The sequence below is a fragment of the Scyliorhinus canicula genome, chromosome 1, assembly GCF_902713615.1.
Source record: "Scyliorhinus canicula chromosome 1, sScyCan1.1, whole genome shotgun sequence".
In the NCBI taxonomy this organism is placed as follows: domain Eukaryota; kingdom Metazoa; phylum Chordata; class Chondrichthyes; order Carcharhiniformes; family Scyliorhinidae; genus Scyliorhinus; species Scyliorhinus canicula.
Window position 1 is genome coordinate 220025237 of NC_052146.1, and position 20227 is coordinate 220045463.

Genomic DNA, 20227 nt, shown 5'->3' on the forward strand with positions numbered 1-20227 from the left:
CTCTTTCCACTTCTTGTTCCAGCAGGTCCCGGAGACCTATCTGCCTTTAGTCCCATTAGTTTATTCAATTCCGTCTCCCTAGTGATGGTTATTGCACCAGGTTCCTCTGCATTAACTGTAGCTTTTGGAAATTTTATTTTATCTTCGACCGTGAAGACAGAGGTAAAATATTGGTTCAGTGCCTGTGCCATCTGTATTCCCCATTATTACCTCACCAATATCGTCCTCTATAGGGCCAACATTTACTTTCGATATTCTCTTCCTCTTTATGTACTCGTAGAATCTTTTGCTATCAGTGTTTATGTTTTTTGCTAGTTTCCTTTTGTAGTTCACCTTAGCTCTTTTGATTTTATTTTTCGTCACCTTTTGCTGAACCTTAAAGTTCTCCCAATCCTCCAGCTTACCACTAGCTTTTGCAGTATGGTATGTCCTAGTTTTTGCCCTTATGCCTTCCTTGACTTCCTTGTTTTTCTTCCTTTTACAATTCCTCTTCCTCTCAGGAATATATTTTAATTGAGAGTCATTTAATATCTCCCTGAATACCCACCATTGTTCCTCAACTGTCCTACACTCAATTATCTGTCTCCAGTCTACTTGGGCCAACTCTTTCCTCAGGCCTGTATAAATATCCCTTCCCAACTCTAAACTCTAGTCTGGCACTCTGTCTGAAGACAATCTGAATTTGAAATTCTAGCATGCTGTAACTCCTTCCAAGAGTATCTTTCATAACACATTGCTCTAAGAAACAATCTCTCATTCACTCTATGAAATCTTCCTTGAGGCAATTCTTGCCAATTTGATTAATCCAGTCAATATGCATATTAAAATAACCCATAATGACCATTGTGCCCTTCTCACAAGCCCTCATTATTTCTTGGTTAGCACTATGCTCTATTTTGGACGTATTGGTCAGGAACCTGTAAATTGCTCCTTCAAAGAAGTTTTTTCTCTTTTTTTTTATTTTCCCCAGACCGATTTAACATTTTGGCCCTTAGTGCCAATATAATTTCTTAATACAGCTTAATGCCACCTTTAATCAATAAAGCCACTCCATGTCCTGTTCCACCCTGTCTATCCTTTTGGAATACCGAGTACCCTTGGACATTCAACTCCCCGTCCCGGTCCTCCAGCAACTATGTTTCAGTAATCCCCGCCAAATCATATCCATTTGTCTCTATTTGTGCTGTCAGACAAGTGGCTGGATTCTCCATTCCTGAGATTAAGTGTTGATGCTGGGCAGGATTTGTGGAGTTCTACGACAACAAAACTGGCACCGCACCTGGACCAATTCAGCGACTTTTGAGGGACTAGCACCGGGTGTGTCACATGGGACACAATCGATTCCAATGAGAAACATTGCGGATTTGCCGGTTTTACGATTGACACACAGGAGGCTTACAAACTGCCGATGTATATACACACTTCACTCCCCACACACACTATTCCAGCCAACAAAATGGCATCGAGGAGAGCAGCATCACACATCACTGATTCCAAGCTGGAGACATTCCTGGATGCGGTGGAGGAGAGGCAGGTGGCAGAGGCGGTCAACGCTACCAGCAACACCATCCAGGCCAGCCTGCAGTGCAGGAAGAAACTGCACAACTTCCTCAGGACGGCCAGGGTGAGTAGGCAGCACTATGCACCAAACCCCGCTCATCTCACACTCTTGTGACCTGACCCCCGCCGGGCATCCAAACCCCCACCCTGCGCCACATGCTGGTATCCATACCAGCCGCCATGGCCGGGTGCCCTGGCTACTGAGGCCACCAGCTGTCCTCCCCCTGGGCTGCATGCTGAGTTGCGGTTCCGCATGCCACATGTGTCAACACAACCGCCCCCAACACCACCCTTACCCCCACTATCCCCTGGCCGACTGTCTAATCATGCGTCTTGTCATGTGCCTTGCAGGAAATGCTGGTGATGGGGCAGGTGCATCTGGTGTCCCCTGCCCCCAGCCAGTGCCACAACCTGACCCCCCCCCCCCCCCCCACGTGCCGAGCAGTCCGGACAGCAGGCCTCGACAAGAGACCCTAGACACCCTGGAGCTCAAGTCTGGGAATGACACAGATTTCCCGTCACGGCTGTCTCCAACAGGGTGGCGTGGTAGCACAGTGGTTAGCACTGTGGCTTCACAGCTCCAGGGTCCCAGGTTCGATTCCTGGCTTGGGTCACTTAATTTACGGAGTCTGCACATTCTCCCCATGTCTGCGTAGATTTCCTCCAGGTGCTCCGGTTTCCTCCCACAGTCCAAAGACGTGCAGGTTAGGTAGATTGGCCATGCTGAATTGCCCTTGGTGTCCAAAGGTTATGTGGGGTTACTGGGTTACAGGAATAGGGTGGAGGTGTGGACTTAAGTAGGGTGCTCTTTCCAAGGGCCGGTGCGGACTCAATGGACCGAATGGCAGGCTCCTGCACTGTAATGTCTATGGTTCTAACACCCTCCACCATCCCAGAGACACTCACCTCGGTTGGGCACTTTAGTGAAGAGGCTCCTAAGACACCCTCTGGTGCATCAGGTGGAGATAGGAACACCCAAGATGGCGGAGTGACCACGGGGTCTAGCTGCCATCCAGACAGGTTTCGGGCTTCTGGGATTTTTTTTCTTTCTTTTAATAAATTTAGTGTACCCAATTCATTTTATTTTCCAATTAAGGGAAAATTTAGTGTGGCCAATCCACCTAGCCTGCACATTTTTGGGTTGAGGGGGCGAAACCCATGCAAACACGGGGAGAATGTGCAACCTCTGCCTCGGCGCCGTGAGGCTGCAGTGCTAACCCACTGGGCCACCCCACGGACTTCTGGAATGATCGGTATGCAGGTACAGCATGTAATTAAAAAGGCAAATTGAATGTCAGCATTTATTGCAAAGGGAGTATAAATGTAGAGAAGTATTGTAATTGTATATGGTGTTGGTGAGACCACATCTGGAGTATTGTGTCGTTTTGATCTCCTTATTTGATGTGGTGGCATTGGAGGCAGTTCAGATGAGATTCCCCAGATTGAATCCGGGGATGAAAAGGTTGACGTTATGAGACTTATAATTGCTGGAATTTAGAAGGATGAGCAGGGATCCGATCAAGGTATATGATACCAAAAGGGATTGATAAAGTAAACGTTGACCAAATGTTCCCCCCTGTAGGGCAATCTAGAACAAGAGGTCACAGGTTGTGAAGCAGTAGATTTAGAACTGAAATGAGGAGGAACTACTTCTCAGGAGGGTGGTGAATTTGTGGAACCCGCTGCCCCATAGTGTGGTGGTTTCAAGGAGATAGATATACTTCTGATTTTAAAAATGGGTTAAAGGGATATGGGGAACAGGTAGGGAGATGCGTTTGAGACCAGGAAGAGATCAGCCATGATCTGATTGAATGGCGGAGCAGGCTTGACTAGCCTACTTCTGCTCCTAATTCCTATGTTTAGATTGATACAGATTTGCATTTATAATGATTCTGTTTCATGTTCAGATTCCGATTCCCATTCTGAATAACCAATGTTCCCGTTCAAGTTGAAGCAGACTCCCAATCAAATTGATATAGATCCCCAGTCAAATTGACTCAGATTCCCATTTAGCTTGATTCAGATTTGCATTCTGACTGCTTATAATTTCTATACAGTTGATTCTCATTCACATTAGAATGATTTTGATTCTCATTTTGAATTATTCTGCATCATCATGTTGAGATTTATTCCAATCTCATTCATATTGATTCAGATTTCCATTCAGATTGATTCAGAATCCAGTTCAGATTAGCACAGATTGGTATTTAGATTGATTCTGTTTGTCATTCAGATTGAATCACATTTCTCTTCAGATTCGTATTGAGAATAATTCGGAATCACATTTCTAATTATTCTGATTTGTGTTGAGATTGATTCAGATTCCCATTCAAATGAATTACAATTTCCATTCAGATTGATTGTTTCTTACTCAGATTGATTGAGAATCCAATTCAGATTGATTCAGATTCACATTTAGACTGGTTATGTTTCCCAGATTGATTCAGACTCCCATTCAGATTGATTCCGATTTCCGTTCAGATTGATTCCAATTCCCTTTCAGTTTGATTCATATTCAGATTGTTTCATATTCCCATTCAGAATCTCAGATATATTCAGATTCCCATTCGGATTGAAATTCAGCTTGATTCACATTACCAATCAGATTCAAATTCCCATTCAAATTGATCTGGATTCACATTAGGATTGTCACATTCAGATTGATTCAGATTGGAATTTAAAATGATTCTAAATCTTGAGATTGATTCCAATTGCCATTCAGATTCATTCTGATTCCCATTTAGGTTGAATCGGATTTACCTTCAGATTGATTGAGATTCCTGTGGCGAATGCAGGATTTTAGATATATTGGATTATAGACATTTGGGAATTGAATTATTGAAAGCCTAGGGTAGTGTGTGTTTGACTGCAGTAGTCATGTTTTTATAAGCATTTTGTTTTGTAAGACTAGAAAGCTTTCAGGAGCAGAGGTGAAATTGACCACAGTAAAAAGCCTGGACTAATGCACAGTGTTTGACTAGGAAGAGTCACTGGGGTGTTATTGCTTTCAGTCTGGGGAGTTAATTGGTTTTCAACTTAGGGAGATGATGTCATTACTTCATGGAGCTAATGCACTTACACATTTTGAGAAAGATTTGGAGTTGATTTCTAATCTAGCTACCTTTAGACCACAAGTAAGTTATTTTGCTCTTACAATCAGATAGTTAAACAAGGTTAATAGTATTAAAGCAGTGCAGAATTTTCTATGAGAAGGGGGAAGCTGAAACAAACCAGTTGAAGACATCCAGCCAGAGTCTGCAGGGGTTCTAACCAATCTGTTCTGGAAAGCAAGTATTACTCTGTGCCATTGGAATGTAGGATGGATTGAGAGCTGATTTTTCAGTTCTTATTGTTTAATTGGGAATAGGGATAGTATTTACTGTATTGAGTAGTACTGTTTAAGGAGTAATTCAAAGTTGTTTTCTGGTGTGATGTTAGAGTTTAATATTGTATTCATTTTTTTAAAAAATCCAATTAAGGGGCAATTTAGCATGGTCAATCCACCTAGTCTGCACATCTTTGGGTTGAGGGGATGAGACCCACGCAGATACGGGGAGAATGTACAAACTCCACACAGACAGTGATCCAGAGCCAGGATAAAAACCAGGTCCTCAGCGTCTATAGTCACTTTTTCTAACCCCCAACTCTAACCCTGGACCTGATCCTCACCCTACCCCTGAACTTAACCCGAATGACCTGGACTCTAGCCCTGACCCTAACTAACCCTAATTGTAATGTAGTCCTAACTTTCACCAACTCTAATCAACCCTAACTCTAATCTACTAACCCTAATGTACTGACCCTGACGCTAACACTAACCCTGACCTTAAATGCAAACACACCCCACTGAAGGCAAACACATCACCCTAAATGTAACCACACCTCCCTAAACACATACAGACCTTACATCTCTTCTTGAACAAGGATGTCACATTTGCCAGTTTACCATTCTCCAACACTTAGAAAAATGGAAGATTATAACAAGCCCCTCCGCTTTCTCCACACCCAATTCCCATAGCAATCTGGGCTGCAAGCATCCAGAGCAGGTGACTTCGCCATTCTTAAGTACAGCAAGCGATTGCGGTATCCACCCAAGCAACTTTCACTCCACCTATTACTTCAGCCATTTCCACTTCTATTAGTATTCGCTTTCTCAGTAAGCACTCATACAAAGTGTTCATTCGACATTCTAGCTTTGTCCTGCACCTCCATGCATTTTTATTATCTTCCTTCTGCCTCTAAACTCTATCCATTGACCATCCAGGACACATGCACATTACAATATTACAATGTCTTCTCTAATCTCCACCTTCCATTCCTAGCTATATTCCCACATGACTAATTGCACTTGGGGCTCACCAAGCTTAATCACCACACTTTGTTCATTTACATTAGAAACCTGTCTTTGTATTCCTTGAAGTCCTTCTTAATCTGCTTATGTATGGTACCATTTCCTTCTCTAGCAATATGCACCTTCTTCCTTTCTATTTCTATACGCTGCTGCCTACCTTTTTGTCAATTTTGCTTAAACTAAGGTATATATTTATAAGCTCTAGATTATACTCAGATCCTGATTCAATCACACATATCTAATATAATGAGTACTTCCTCTTGTTAAGAACATATTGTATTGAGAGGATTTTTCACTTTCATATTCAAAGATTTTTAAATAGTTATTCCAGTAGACAAAGCGATTTCCAACACTTCCAGGCTGCAAGCAGCCCAAGTGTATCAAACCTTGTATAATGCAAAACAGGCATGAATGAAACATTTCACATTTATTTCAATACCTCCAAATCAGAACAACTTTTCATGAAAACATTAGTTTAAGTTGTATTTGTTTACTTTTCTTAGCAGCATAGATTGAACCAATGCCACGTTAAAACGCTAAAACTTCACACTAAAACACAATACTGAAGCTGAGATAGTAAAGGAACATATGCTGACTGTAGCTTAAGTCTACTAAGGGTATTCTGTAATTATAAAGGCAGCAATCAAGTGTTCACAAGTATATCTTCCATCTGAAGACCAGGTAAGTTGAGGGTGAAGTTTGGCAGCAGTCTAAAGCTTTAGATGCCCAGCCCAAAGACAGTGACTATACAAAACATGGTCTTATTCTCCCATCTCACAGTGCAGCTTCCTGAAAGCAGTAAGAAAGAGGGTAAATAATCCTTTCAACATAAGGAACATAATAATATTAATAATAAATATGTGCAATTTACATTAAAACCAGTGAATTTGACTTGTAGATTTTTTTTATCTTTTCAAGTACATCACATACAATCCCAGAAAAAGTGAGTCTTGATTTAGCTCTTGGCTTGTCCGCATCTAATTGGGAGGTAACCCTGGATTTGCTCTCCCTCCACATTCATCCCAGTTCTACAGGCAAGCAATTGGCATTAGGTTAGATTCTCATCTCATTAGCACTTTGGGCAGAGAACTCTTTTCCAAGTGCTGAAACTTCATCACATATTTCAACAATTATATAAGCATGTATGAATAAAAGATATCAAAGTTGATCACTAGTTGGATATGCCAAAGCCACTCTAGGTTTTCTACAAATCTGGATATGATTGTGAAATGAAGTTCATGCAATAAACACAGAATTTATGTTATTCCGTAACCCCACCTAACATTTTTGGACACGAAGGGCAATTTATCATGGCCAATCCACCTAACCTGCACATCTTTGGACTGTGGGAAGAAACCGGAACACCCGGAGGAAACCCATGCACACACGGGGAGAACATGCAGACTCCACACAGACAGTGACCCATACTAGAGGAGCCTCAGCCCTTGCACTTGTACAACAGGTTCAAGGTTCTCGTGCTTGTGAGAAACGCATGTCTGCCATTTTTGCAGATCAAGATTACTTCCAGTGGAATCTCCACAGGTTAAACTGACTATGGAGAGGAAGGTCAGTTTCAGCTCCCGAACCTTTCAATGAGATTTGAATTTTCACAGACCAGACAGGGAATGTTTAAACCAGCTCCTGGCTGTTCTTGATGTCTGAACAGAACTGACAGAAACATTGCAGCTTGGCTGGTTGTTTCAGAATCTTCCAGAAAACTGACACGCTCGACCAATACCAAATGAGAACAGAAGATATCCCCGAATTAGAGGCACCGATTGGCTGCTTGCCAAGTTCATCAAAATGACATCACAGGCTATGCCACAGAGCATCAAGGGAGGTCCTGGCCAGTACATTAGACCAGGGGTGTTTTCAGTTTGACCAAAGTCTGCAGTTCAAAACAAAATCTGCAAAGTTGCAGGACAGGAATAAAAAAAGAGAAACACGAAACAGACAAGGATGTAGCAGGTTCCCCACAAAATAAACTTGGTCTGAAACTGGTGTTTTAGACTGGGAAAATAGATTAAAAGGTAAAATGGTAGATATACAGTGGCAGACAGTTAAGGAGATATTTCTAACACTCAAAAAAAAGTCCATTGGGAAAGAAAGAGTCTGTAACAAGGAAGAACCATTCGTGCCTATCAAGGAATATTCAGATTGGTAACAAATTTTTTAAAAAGGTGCACAATGCTGCAAAGAATAGTAGTAGCCCAGAAGATTGGAAACATTTTAGTAACCAGCAAAAGATGACTTAAAAAAGAGAAAATTTAGAATGAGAACAAATTAGCAAGAATTATAAAATAGGCAAATGGAATTTTGGTCTTTATTTACAAGGGAGGTAAGAATATGAAAGTAGCAAAGTCTTGTGTCACATTCGCAATGCGAAAGAAATATATATATTATCAGCTGGAAGGCTTTATAAAGTAATTATTTTGTGCTTTTCAAAGTGGACAATTGCTAAACTGAGAAGATGTCTCCAACTGGTCACATGTTAGCATCCAGCAGTTTCAAAGAGCAACACTTCAAATGTCTAGAATAAACATTCCAACACAATGGTCCCACAGACGATGGGCCAATTTCGAACAAAGGCAAGCCTTCGCAGGTCTTAATCCCCCATAATAATGTTAATGGATTAAGCATATGTTCCAATACAATGGTTTCGACAAGAGGGCTTTATTTAGTTAACCCAGAGAACCGTCTCCATGAACAGAAGAAATCCTGACTCCAATTAACTACCTCCAGATCCCAGCCATTCTTAGTCCAACATCGAGGAGGTCTGTCACATGACCCCCCCAGTTGCACTGTAATATTGTCCGGTGAAAATTAATTCTGGCAATTACTGTTTTCCCCTCCGATGTGAACAGAACTCCACAGTAAGAAGTCTTACAACACCAGGTTAAAGTCCAACAGGTTTGTTTCAAACACGAGCTTTCGGAGTGTGATGAATGTTATCAGTAGCTGATATAATGGTACTTACCTTTAATGCATTGGCCCTTTAAGACCGGGCTTGGAAACTTGGGGGGCTCCGCCCCCAGGAAACGTTATATAAGATAAGGCTCACTCAGGCAACATGTGATGAGCACACTTCTCGGCTGTACAGTTCTCAGATGATTAAAGCCTTTGAATCATCTATCTTCTCTCCTGTGTCGTGATTGAGGGTATCTCACGGAGCACAGCTCCTTCCAGGAGCAGTGCTCCGAAAGCTCGTGTTTGAAACAAACCTGTTGGACTTTAACCTGGTGTTGTAAGACTTCTTACTGTGCTCACCCCAGTCCAACGCCGGCATCTCCACATCAACAGAACTCCAGGCAGCCTGTGCTGCCTACCATCAAAGTGGTGACAGCAAAAAGAACTCTGGTCCTCATCAAACCTACCAACTGCTGGAACCCTGAACACATACCTCCAGGCTAACTCCTGTCATGAAAATCTCGCTCTGGAAAGACGGATTATTCTATAATCAGTCAATCCCCCTTGGAAGGAACATTCCAGTTGACTTCTGATTCTGGAATCCGGACGCATGTAAAATCCCAACTTCTATTTTACTGTGGTCATGCCCTGAACCCTCTTCCTTTTCCCCCCATTACTGTTTGATTGTAAAATGGGTGAACATTGAAACCGCTATGCAGGAGTGGGTGTAGAAATAAATCAACTCTTTTTATTTATTCTTACCTCTAGTTTGCTGTGCAAGTTAATTGAGGTTCCGACCCTATAATCGCTTCTTGCTATCGATTTAATTCATTTCTTGCTAACAATGCAACCCTGTGCTCTCTGCCCATCTGCCGGTACTTTCGATAGGACACATAATTTTGGATATTTAGATCCCAGTCCTGATCCAACATCTCTGTTGGAGTTGTATACAATTTTGCTGAGGCCACAGCTGGAGTACTGTGTGCAGTTCTAGTCACTGCATTATAGAAAGGGTATGATTGCACTGGAGGGGGTGTGGAGGCGATTCAAAGAACAAAAGAAAATTACAGCACAGGAACAGGCCCTTCGGCCCTCCCAGCCTGCGGCGATCCAGATCCTTTATCTAAACCTGTCGCCTATCCACCAGGATGTTGCCCGGGATGGATCATTTAAGTTATGAAGAGAGGTTGGAAAGACTTGGGTTGTTTTCTTTGGAGCAGAGAAAACTGAGGGGCGACCTGATCAAGATGTACACGATTATGAGGGGCATGGACAGAGTGGATGGGGAGCAGCTGTTCCCCTTAGTTGAAGGGTCAGTCACGAGGGGACACAGGTTCAAGGTGAGGGACAGGAGGTTCAGGGGAATTTGGAAAACATTTTACCCAGAGGGTAGTGACAGTCTGGAGTGCACTGGCTGGGAGGGTGGTAGAGGTGGGTTGTCTCACATCCTTTAAAAGGTGCCTGGATAGCACTTGGCATGTCGTAATATTCAAGGCTATGGGCCAAGTGCTGGAAAATGGGATTAGATAGGTAGATCAGGTGTTTTTCATATGTCAGTGCAGTCTCGATGGGCTGAGGGGCCTCTTATGCACTGTATTTTTCTGTGATTTGAATATTCCAAATTTAAGGGCAGGGGAAAATATACTACCATTTCCTGTTTATGGATGGGCAGAGATAAGAGAAATTAGGGCGATTTAAACTGATCCTCCTCCTGTCCATGACACTTGTTACAACTGCACAGGGCATTGGGGGGACATCTCGAGTACTGTGTTCTGTTTCAGCCTCCTTTTTTAAGGAAGAAAGAATGCATTGGAGGTAGTTCAGAGAAGGTTCACTGGTTGATCCTGTAATGAAAGGCTCATTTTTATGAGGAAAGGTTGAGTGATTTTTTTTCCATGCTCACTAGATTTAGAAGAATGAGATATTATCTTATTGAAGCATATATAAGATTCTGAGGGGGCTTAACATGGTAGATGCTGAGAGGATGTTTTCTATCATGGAGGAACCTAGAACCAGGGGTCAGAGTTTCAGAGCAAGAGATCTCCCATTTAAATCAAGGAGGAGGAGGAATTTATTCTTTCAGCTGGTTGTAAACCCCCCCCCCCCCCCCCCCCAGGTGCGTGAGCAATGGAAGCTGGGTCATTGAATATATTCAAGGTTGAGTTAGTCAAGAGAAGGCCACCATCATGTAATTCATGGTCAGGGGCAGCACTGCTGCCTCATGGTGCCGAGGTCCCAGGTTCGATCCCGGCCCACTGTCCGTGTGGAGTTTGCACATTCTCCCCGTGTTTGCGTTGGTTTCGCCCCCACGACCCAAAGATGTTCAGGATAGGTGGATTGCCCACGTTAAATTGCCCCTTCATTGGAAAAAATGAAATGGGTACTCTAAACTTATGGGGAAAAATAAGTCATCAATGGTCTTATTGAATGGCAAAGCAGGGTCAAGGGGCTGAATGGTCTTCTCCTGCTTGCATTTCTAATGTTCAAAATACAGATCTATAAACTAGCTTTCTGACTCACCAGAGTATTGGATGTGAAAGAATAGAAGGAACATGGAATCACACAATACTAGCATTTATACTGCACGTCAAGTTAAAAGATATCAGAGCACCATAACAAAGAAAGGTGTTTTGGAACATAAACATCATCATCAGGCAACAGGTTCTGCTCTTGCAAATTTAAACACTCACCATCACCAATATTATCCCAGTAACAGGAACTAGCTGTGTGCAGACCAGCTCCATTCTTCTGCATTATCACAGAGGTTACTAAAGCAAAATATAAATTAAACGGGTCAACATCTGTGCTAGCCATATTGGTCGTGTTGTTGGAGAAGGACCAACACACCACTATAGTTACCAATTACTGTACACTTTCCACACTACTGTAACATCTTTCTATCTTACTTCAAATAGACTGGATTAAACACATGGAAAGCATCATATCAGTATACAATAAAATAAATATTATTGCAAAAGAACAATGGAGAAGAATTAGGTACGTCTTTAGTTGAGCTACTGGCATGGATATGATTGGCTGCATGTCCTCCAACACGCATACCAGCATTTAGATTCTAGCGATCACCATTTAAAATTGAATATTACCTGTTTCAGATTTTTAAAATATTAAATTGCTGTTCTGTGCCTAAACCATTCAGGATATGGCAATCTTCACCAAATTCCAGCCACTGCCAAGACAGATTTACTGTGACAGAAGGTCACTGCCAAGAAAAATTTACTGTGACAGAAGGTATCTATATTTTCAGAGTAGAAAAAAAGCAAAGAAAACCGACGAGCCATTTAAGATAGTTTCATACGAATAGGGGAAGTTGTTTCAATACTTACCCTACCTATGAGATTGTTAACATGTACCCTGCCTTCCCAAAGCACCAGGAATGCTAACTTCTGGGGGAGGTAAAAAGAAAAAACTGGAAAAAACTGGCCAATGGTTATCTCTATAATAAAACTCTAGATGCTGGAGATCTGAAATACAAACAAAAAGTGTTGGAAAAACACAGCGGCTTGGCGTCATCTATGCAGAAAATTAATGTTGAGTCCAATATGACTCTTCAGAAATCAGTAAGAAGACCAACAACACCAGGTTAAAGTCCAACATTTATTTGGAGTCACAAGCTTTCGTAGCGTAGCTCCTTCATCAGGTGAGTGAAGAGGTGGGTTCCAGAAACACAGCATATATAGACAAAGCCAATGATGCAAGATGATACTTTGAAGGCGAGTCTTTGCAGGTAATTAAGTCTTTACAGGTCCAGATGGTGTGAGTGGAGAGGGATAATCACAGGTTAAAGAGGTGTGAATTTCCTCATGCCAGGACAGTTGGGAGGATCTGCCTCGAGACAATTCACACCACTTTAACCTGGTGTTGTAAGACTTCCTACTATGCCCACCCCAGTCCACCGCCGGCATCTCCGCATCACCTTCTTCAGAAATGCAGAGGCTGGCAGACCTGAATTTTTCCAGCCTTTCTGTTTTTATTTTGGATTGTCAGCAGTCGGAGTTTTATGCATTTATTATAGAAATAACCACTGATCAGAGCAGGAAAAAAAACCTAAGCAAACCACTAATTTTTAATAGACTATGACTACTCATAATACATCAGATATCTAATCCCTTGCTCGTTCACATTTGTATACCTCACCCTCTTAAGGAACACATAGACCAGACAAGGGACCACGGCAGAATGTTGTTTTTCTGCCAAAGTGTTGGCTCAGGCAAGGAAAGCAGTGTGCGGCCTCTTTTCGCTACATTTTCCAGCACTTTGATAAACAAAATGCTGGAGGTGTGTCCCACGCTGGTCGGAGAGCCCACCACTCCGGCAACGCCAGCTTTCCCGAGATCAGTGTCTTTTTTAAAGAGCACCCTGATCGCTACTAAAAATAAAGAACCCCCGCCACACACACGCACACACAAACACGGGAAATCTCCCACGGATACAGGGAACTCCCCGCCCCATGGACCTCCCCAGTGGGAGCCCATCCCTGCAGCACCCAGCACTTAGGGGACAGTGTAAGCGCCATATCGTCTTCCCCACCCCATCGGGGGCTGTACATTACTGTGCTCCCCCGGCATGATCTCTTTACCGATTGCTCCAGTTCTGTTGTACACCGTGCCAACATGACATTACATCGGCGGGGGAGGGTGGGGGCAGAGAAAATCCAAATGTAGGTTCCTGACTTTTTTTTTAAAATGTCTTTTATTCCAAACATACTTAAAAAATATAAAACATAAATTATCCACGGAACACTCACTCCAATTCACAGTTTTCAAGTCTGTTCAACTTTCCCCCTTTCCCCTCCCCCCCGTTTCCCTTTTTGTACCCCTCCCCCCCCCCCCCACAATTCCTTGAACATGGCCAGGAACAATCCCCACCATGCCTCAAAGCCCTCTGCTGAACCCCTCAATTCAAACTTAATTTTCTCTTAGCGGAGAAAGTGGTACAGGTCCCCTCGGCAGGCCGCCAACCCTGGTGGCGTAGTCAACCATCTTTACAGCAAAATTCTTTGCCAGGCAACCACAGAGGTGAAGGCCACAATGTCGGTCTTCCTCCCCTCCATCAACTCCGGCATTTCCAATATCCCAAAAATCGCCACCAGAGTCCGGCTCCACCTCCACTATCTTTGCTAGTGTCCCGAACACGCCTGGTCTGTATCTCTCCAGCTTCTCACAGCCCCAGAATATATGTACATGGTTTGCTGGTCCTCGCCCACACTCGTCTGCCAACCCCTGGAAGAACCCACTCATCCTTGCCCGAGTTGTGTACTGTGTACCATCTTAAACTGTATCAAACTCATCCTCAAACACGAGGTCGAATTCACCCTACGCAGCGCATCACTCCACGCTCCCCAACCTAACTCTCCCCCCCCCCCCCCATTTCTCCTTGATCCTCACCACTTGCATATCTCCCGCAGCCATCTGTATATGTCTCCAATCCTCCCCTCCCCTTCCACATCCGGAAGCAGCAACCATTCCAATAGGGCATATTTTGGTAGCCTGGGAAAGCCCCTCCATACCTTCCGTGCAAAGTCCCTTACTTGTAAATATCTAAATTCACTCCCCTTTGGGAGCTCTACCCCTCCCGCAGCTCTAGACTTGCGAACCTCTCTTCCAAATACAAATTCCTCACCCTCACCACCCCATCTCTCTCCACCTCCTGTTCACAGAATACCTCTCCCCGGTTTGAACCCGTGGTTCTCGCACAATGGTGTTAACACCGACATCTGCTCCATCCTAAAGACTGCAGAACCAGGTTCTCCGTATACCTCCTCGTTGCCAGCGATAGTGCCGCCATCACCATGGTCATCAGGCTGAACCCCCTGCAAGATACTTCATCCTAACCCATTCCGACCCCTCTCCTTCCCACCAATGCCTCACTTTCTCTAGATTCGCAGCCCAATAGTAGTGCAGCAGGTTCGGTAACACCAACCCCCTCTGTCTCTTCTGCAGGGCTCTCTTTACTCTTGCCACCTTCCCCGCCTATGTAAACTCTGTAATGACTGCATCCAACTTCCGAAAAACGGCTTTCGGAATAAAGATTGGAGCATCTGGAATATAAATAAGAACCTTTGCAGGACATTCATTTTCATCCCACCTTCTAAAGTCCTTCTTTATCTTCTCCACCAATTTTGTTCAGTTCCACTTATGCAATGTCGCCCACTCCCCCATCACCTAGACCTCCAGATACCTAAACCTATCCCTGGCTACCCTAAATGGCAACCTCCCTAAATTAGCTCCCCGACCCAACTCATTCACCGGGAACACCTCACTTTTCCCCCCCATGTTCAATTTATAACCCGAGAGAAAGCCTCGAACCTCTCTAATAGACTCATAAACCTCCCCATACTGTCCAGCGGGTCTGACACATATAACATCAGGTAGTCTACATAGAGCAATAGTGGTGCTCCCTACTCCCCAAGCTAATCCCCTGCCACTCTCCTGACCCCCTAAAGGCCATCACTAAGGGCTCTTTCGCTCGCGCAAACAGCAGCGGCGACAGCGGGCATCCCTGCCTTAGTCCCTATGCAACCCAAAACTCTATGACTCATCTCATTTGTCTGTTCATTCGCCACCGGAGCTACGTACAGCAGACGCACGCATGCCACAAACGTCTATGTGGACAATCGCATCGTTAGATTCTTCTTTATGGCTCGTGATATTTTGCATCCACATTGGCATTTGCCATGGGCCAAAAATCCCAGCCTATGTCCATCTATTGGGCCAGTCCCAAAAGACAGCAGATTTCCGAAGCAACTTAAACTCTCATAACTTGTAATCAATCTGTCTGTTAAAAATGTATTCACTTTCAGAGTTGATTACGTCCTCCTCTGGATTTGCTACTTTTCCAATTAACCGCATCAAATTAAAAGATTATTTTGCCATAATTTTAAACTTGCATTGATGTCATTTTGTCCTTAAGCTTGTAACAATATTATGGAGCCAGTTTATCTATACCTCAATACAATAAGCTTTTAAGTCAAGCTTGTGAAACCTTTTCATCTGGGGGCACATTTGACATTTTTCTCACTCAAGGGGCCAATGAGTAAATTGCGGAAAGGTAAAGTTTAGCTCCGCATCACACTTGGATTTAAAAGTAGCATGAAAAGCAACAATTTCTGAACATAAAAAATAATGAGCATTACTGCATAATAGGATGAGAGTGGGCATCTGGATGAGAGTGCGTGATGGCGTATGTGGATGAGGGTAAAGAACCCTGTGGCTGAAAGTGAGCATAACTTATGGACACACTCTACAAGTATTGTATAAATGGCATGACACTGGGAAATTCTGAGGAACAAAGGGGCCTTGGTGTGTTTGTCCATTGATCTATGAAGTTGGGAGGGCAGGTTAATAGGGTGGTGAAAAGGCATATGGGACACACCTTTATCAATTGGGGCATAGATTACCAAAGCAGGAAGGTCATGTTGGAGGTGGATAGAACTTTGTTGAGGCCACACTGGAGTGTGCAAATCTGGTCGCCACATTATGAGAAGGATCTGATTGCACTAGAGGAAGTGCAGAGGAGATTCACCAGGGTGTTGTCTGGGATGGAACATTTAAGTTATGAAGAGAGGTTGGATAGGCTTGGGTCTTTGTCATTGGAGCAGAGAAGACCGAGAGGAGACCTGATCGAGATGTGCAAGACAATTCGGGGCATGGGCAGGGTGGATGGGGAACAGCTGATCCCCTTAGTTGAAGGGTCAGTCACGAGGGGACACAAGGTTCAAAGTGAGGGACAGGAGATTGGGAGGGTGTGAGCGAAAACCTTTTTACCCAGAAAGTGGTGACTGTCTGGATAGCACATGGCACGTCATTACATTCAAGGCTATGGGCCAAGTGCTGGAAAATTGAATTAGGTAGGTCAGGTGTCTTTCATGTGTCAGTGCAGACTCAATGGGCCTCTTCTGCACTATATTTTCTGTGATTCTGGATACCCTGTTCCTAGACACCCTGTTCCTGGACACCCTGTTCATGGACCCCATGTCCCTCCTCCCCCTGCTCTTGTGCCCCACATCCTTCAGCTTCCCACTCCCAGGTCCCTCAGCTTCCCACTCCTGCGCATCCTGCTCCGGAGGTTCCTCCACTCCCAGCTCTCCAACATTGAACACCCTTTCCCTGTTAAACGTATCTGTCGCTCTGAGCGCACTAGCCAGAAACTAAGGTATTAAAATCTTATCTGGCAACTGATGGTCTGACATTCGTCCAATCACAGGCTGGTTCCATCCTACATTGGTTACTGATAGGCAACAAATGCTTAGGAAAACCAGCCTGTGTTTGGATGAGCAATCTGTGAGCATTTTTCAAGATTCTGTCCAGTAAGTCTTGGACGGTGGACAGGTTAAATGAAAATGCTGGGCTTTGGGTTAGTCTGTTTTAAGCCGGTCAGTACCTGAAGGGCTTCATTCTGATATTCACATACGAAGGTGGCAAGGTAGCACAGTGGGTCGCACTGTTGCTTCACAACTCCAGGGTCCCAGGTTCAATTCCCAGCTTGGGTCACTGTCTGTGCAGAGTCTGCACGTTCTCCCCGTGCCTGCGTGGATTTCCTCCGAGTGCTCTGGTTTCCTCCCACAAGTACCGAAAGAAGTGCTGTAAGGTGATTTGGACATTCTGAATTCTCGCTCTGTGTTCCCGAACAGGCACCGGAATGTGGCGACCAGGGGCTTTTCACAGTAACTTCATTGGAGTGTTAATGTAAGCCTACTTGTTTCATAAAGATTATTAATTAAAAGCTAGCTGGCCTTTCTGGTAGTGGAGAAGCACCCATGATGTTATAGCCGAACCTCATTTAAATTTGGCAGCTCCTCCGATTGAGGCATCAACATAATTTCTTGTAAACTGCTCCCATTCGATTTGTACTCATTTCCCCTCCAACTGTCAAGACTTTGCATTTCTCTTTGTTAATCATTGCCAACTTTGTGTCCAAATCTGGTAAATGTCTTGTGAAAATGACACACTTATTCCAAATCAGGCACCAGTGGCAAACCTGGAAAGCTTCATTATCGCCCTCATTCTAGCTCAAAAACAACTAGAATGAATCTTTCTGTTGCCCCTCAATCCATGTTGATGCTGATTCATTAATAACTATATTTTATGATGGGTCTCAGCCACAGAATGGTTGTAGCACAGAAAGCCATTTGGCTCATTGTACATGCTGGCGTTCTGTAAGTTACTCAGCTGGTCCCACTTCCCCATGGCCCTGCAGATCTCGCTTTAGATGATTATTTATTTTTGAAAACCGCAATTGATTTTGTTGCCCCTCCTGGATGAGGGTCACAACTGATGTGTCACAAAAACTATTTACACAAGTTATTTGGATCAAATCGGTCACACAGATACTTATGCAGTTAATTGTCAAAGACTAATATTTAACCCTTCATAAAACCGTCACACTAGACTAATACAAAAAAAGTATCAGATTTTAAATCAATAAGTGATAATGGTTACTCAACTCTCGAATCAAACGCAAACGTCACCCTAATTCGAACCAAGCTTTCTCGAATGACGCTTTACTGGTCACCGAGCCCTTGACTTGGGATAATCTTCAGCAATGGTTGGTCCCAGGGCTTTTGCTGATGAAGCTTTGAATCCTTGCTTCTTTATACGATTTCTTCCAGCTTTCGAAGGTTCAATGATGTCAGTTTTACGACCCTCTCGATGCAGAGGTTGTTTTTCATAGATCCAGTGAACGGGATCCATTTGTTCCTTTATGCCATAAAACAGATTCCAGCTGTGACAATAAAGGTTATGTGACCCCTTTCTCAAGATCTGCAATTGCCTACAATCGGCTGATTTCAATCATCCTCTGCTTTCTTTGTCACATAGCTGTTACCTTTTGACTTCTCATGGAGCTGCTAATGATCTCCTTTTGAGGCCAGGGGACTCCTGCTGTCCTGCATCCGGTTGTAGAAACTGCATTTCCAGAAAGTCTCGAGAGTGCCTCTGTGATTTTTTTAGTATCTTTGGTCCTTGGTCACATTTCCTTTCAGGCTAGTGAATCTTGTAACTTGGCCATATTTCCAAGTAGGCATGGGACCAGGGTTTCAATTTGTAGCCCTGTTTGTGGCGGTGTTTTTGGACCTTTTCCCCGCTAACGCGCGGACTTGTTGATGGTTGTTGAAAAAGGTGCAGGAGTGGTGGAGGAAGAGTTTGTGCCAGTGGTGGACGGATCTATGGACCAGAGTGGTCTTGGGTGAAAAGAGTTGTTGGAGCGGGAAACTGTGCCTGGGACACAGAGGATGACTGCGGAGGGTAAGAAACCTGCCCTCATGTTTCAGTGGTCTATGGAGCAGCTAGTGGACTTCTTGAACGAGAAGTTCACCCTGCAGAAAAAGGAGACTCTGGCGGACCTGGCGAGGACGGTGGACCCGATTAAAGTGGGGATCAGCCACATGGAGATGAGGTTGGGGTCTCAGAGCCAGGCGATCCAGAAGGTGAAGGAGACGGTTGGGGAGCACGAGGAGCAGCTCACTTCGCTGGCGGCTGAGATGGTATCCAGAAGCGGCTTCAGGAGAAGGTGGAGGATTTGGTGAACCAGTCCCAGAGGCAGAACCTGAGGATTGTGGGCCTGCCGGTGGGCAGTGAAGGAGCGGATGCAGGCTCATATGTGGCCAGGATGTTCAAGCAGTTGCTGGAAGAGGTCTTTTAATAGCCCCTAGAAGTGGACCAGATGCACAGGGCGCCGATGAGGAAGCTGCAGGGTAATGGGCCGCCAAGCGCCAAGGACGATGGTGGTGCGGTTGTACCGGTTTCTGAACAAGGAGTTGATCCTAACGTGGACCAGGCAGACGAGACAATGTACCTGGGAGGGCATCAGGGTGTACCAGGACCTGGGTGCGAAGCTGGCGAAGAAGAAAGTGGGTTTTAATAAACTGAAGGTTGCCCTCTTCAAGAAGGGTGTGAAATTTGGGATGCTCACCCGGCTCACCTCGGTTGACCTACAACGGCCATGAACTCTACTTTGGACTTGGCAGGAGAAGGAGGACATTGAACTTTGAAGGTGTTCTTTTTTCTTTGGGGGCCACTGTCCGGTGTACTTTTGTGGGGGATGGATGGTTGCACGTTTCTTTCTTTGTTGTTGGACTTTGAATATTGGTGTTGTTTGCACCGGAATAGTGTTTGAGTGGGGGAGGGCAATCAGTGGGGGTAGGATTCTAGGTGCCATGGGCGGGGGCTAGTTCACGGAAGCACAGGCTAGCTGGGTGGGCTAGTTCACAGAAGCACAGTGGAGGGTTAGCTGGTCGTTAGTGGAGGGTGAGCAGGTAGTTAGTGTGTGGATGGGGGTTGGGACTGTTGTTGTTTTGGGGGGGGGGGGAACTACTGCAGGGGAGGGGCTTTTGAAATGTGATATAGGCAGGGGCAATGACGTTAGACATCCTAGGGCAGGCCTGAAGAGGTG

General features: G+C 44.4%; 1 protein-coding gene across 1 annotated transcript in view; it reads right to left on the minus strand.

Moving 5' to 3' along the window:
• Positions 1-6319: 6319 nt before the first annotated feature.
• LOC119971869 (dynein light chain Tctex-type 1-like) overlaps positions 6320-20227 on the minus strand; it is a 34297-nt gene continuing 20389 nt past the window's right edge. The window contains exons 4-5 of the mRNA XM_038808120.1: positions 11509-11586; positions 6320-6700 (exon numbers count right to left, since the gene is read on the minus strand). Of these exons, the coding sequence (XP_038664048.1) occupies positions 6630-6700; positions 11509-11586 (149 nt within the window). The 3' untranslated portion in view covers positions 6320-6629. The remainder of the gene's footprint in view (positions 6701-11508; positions 11587-20227) is intronic.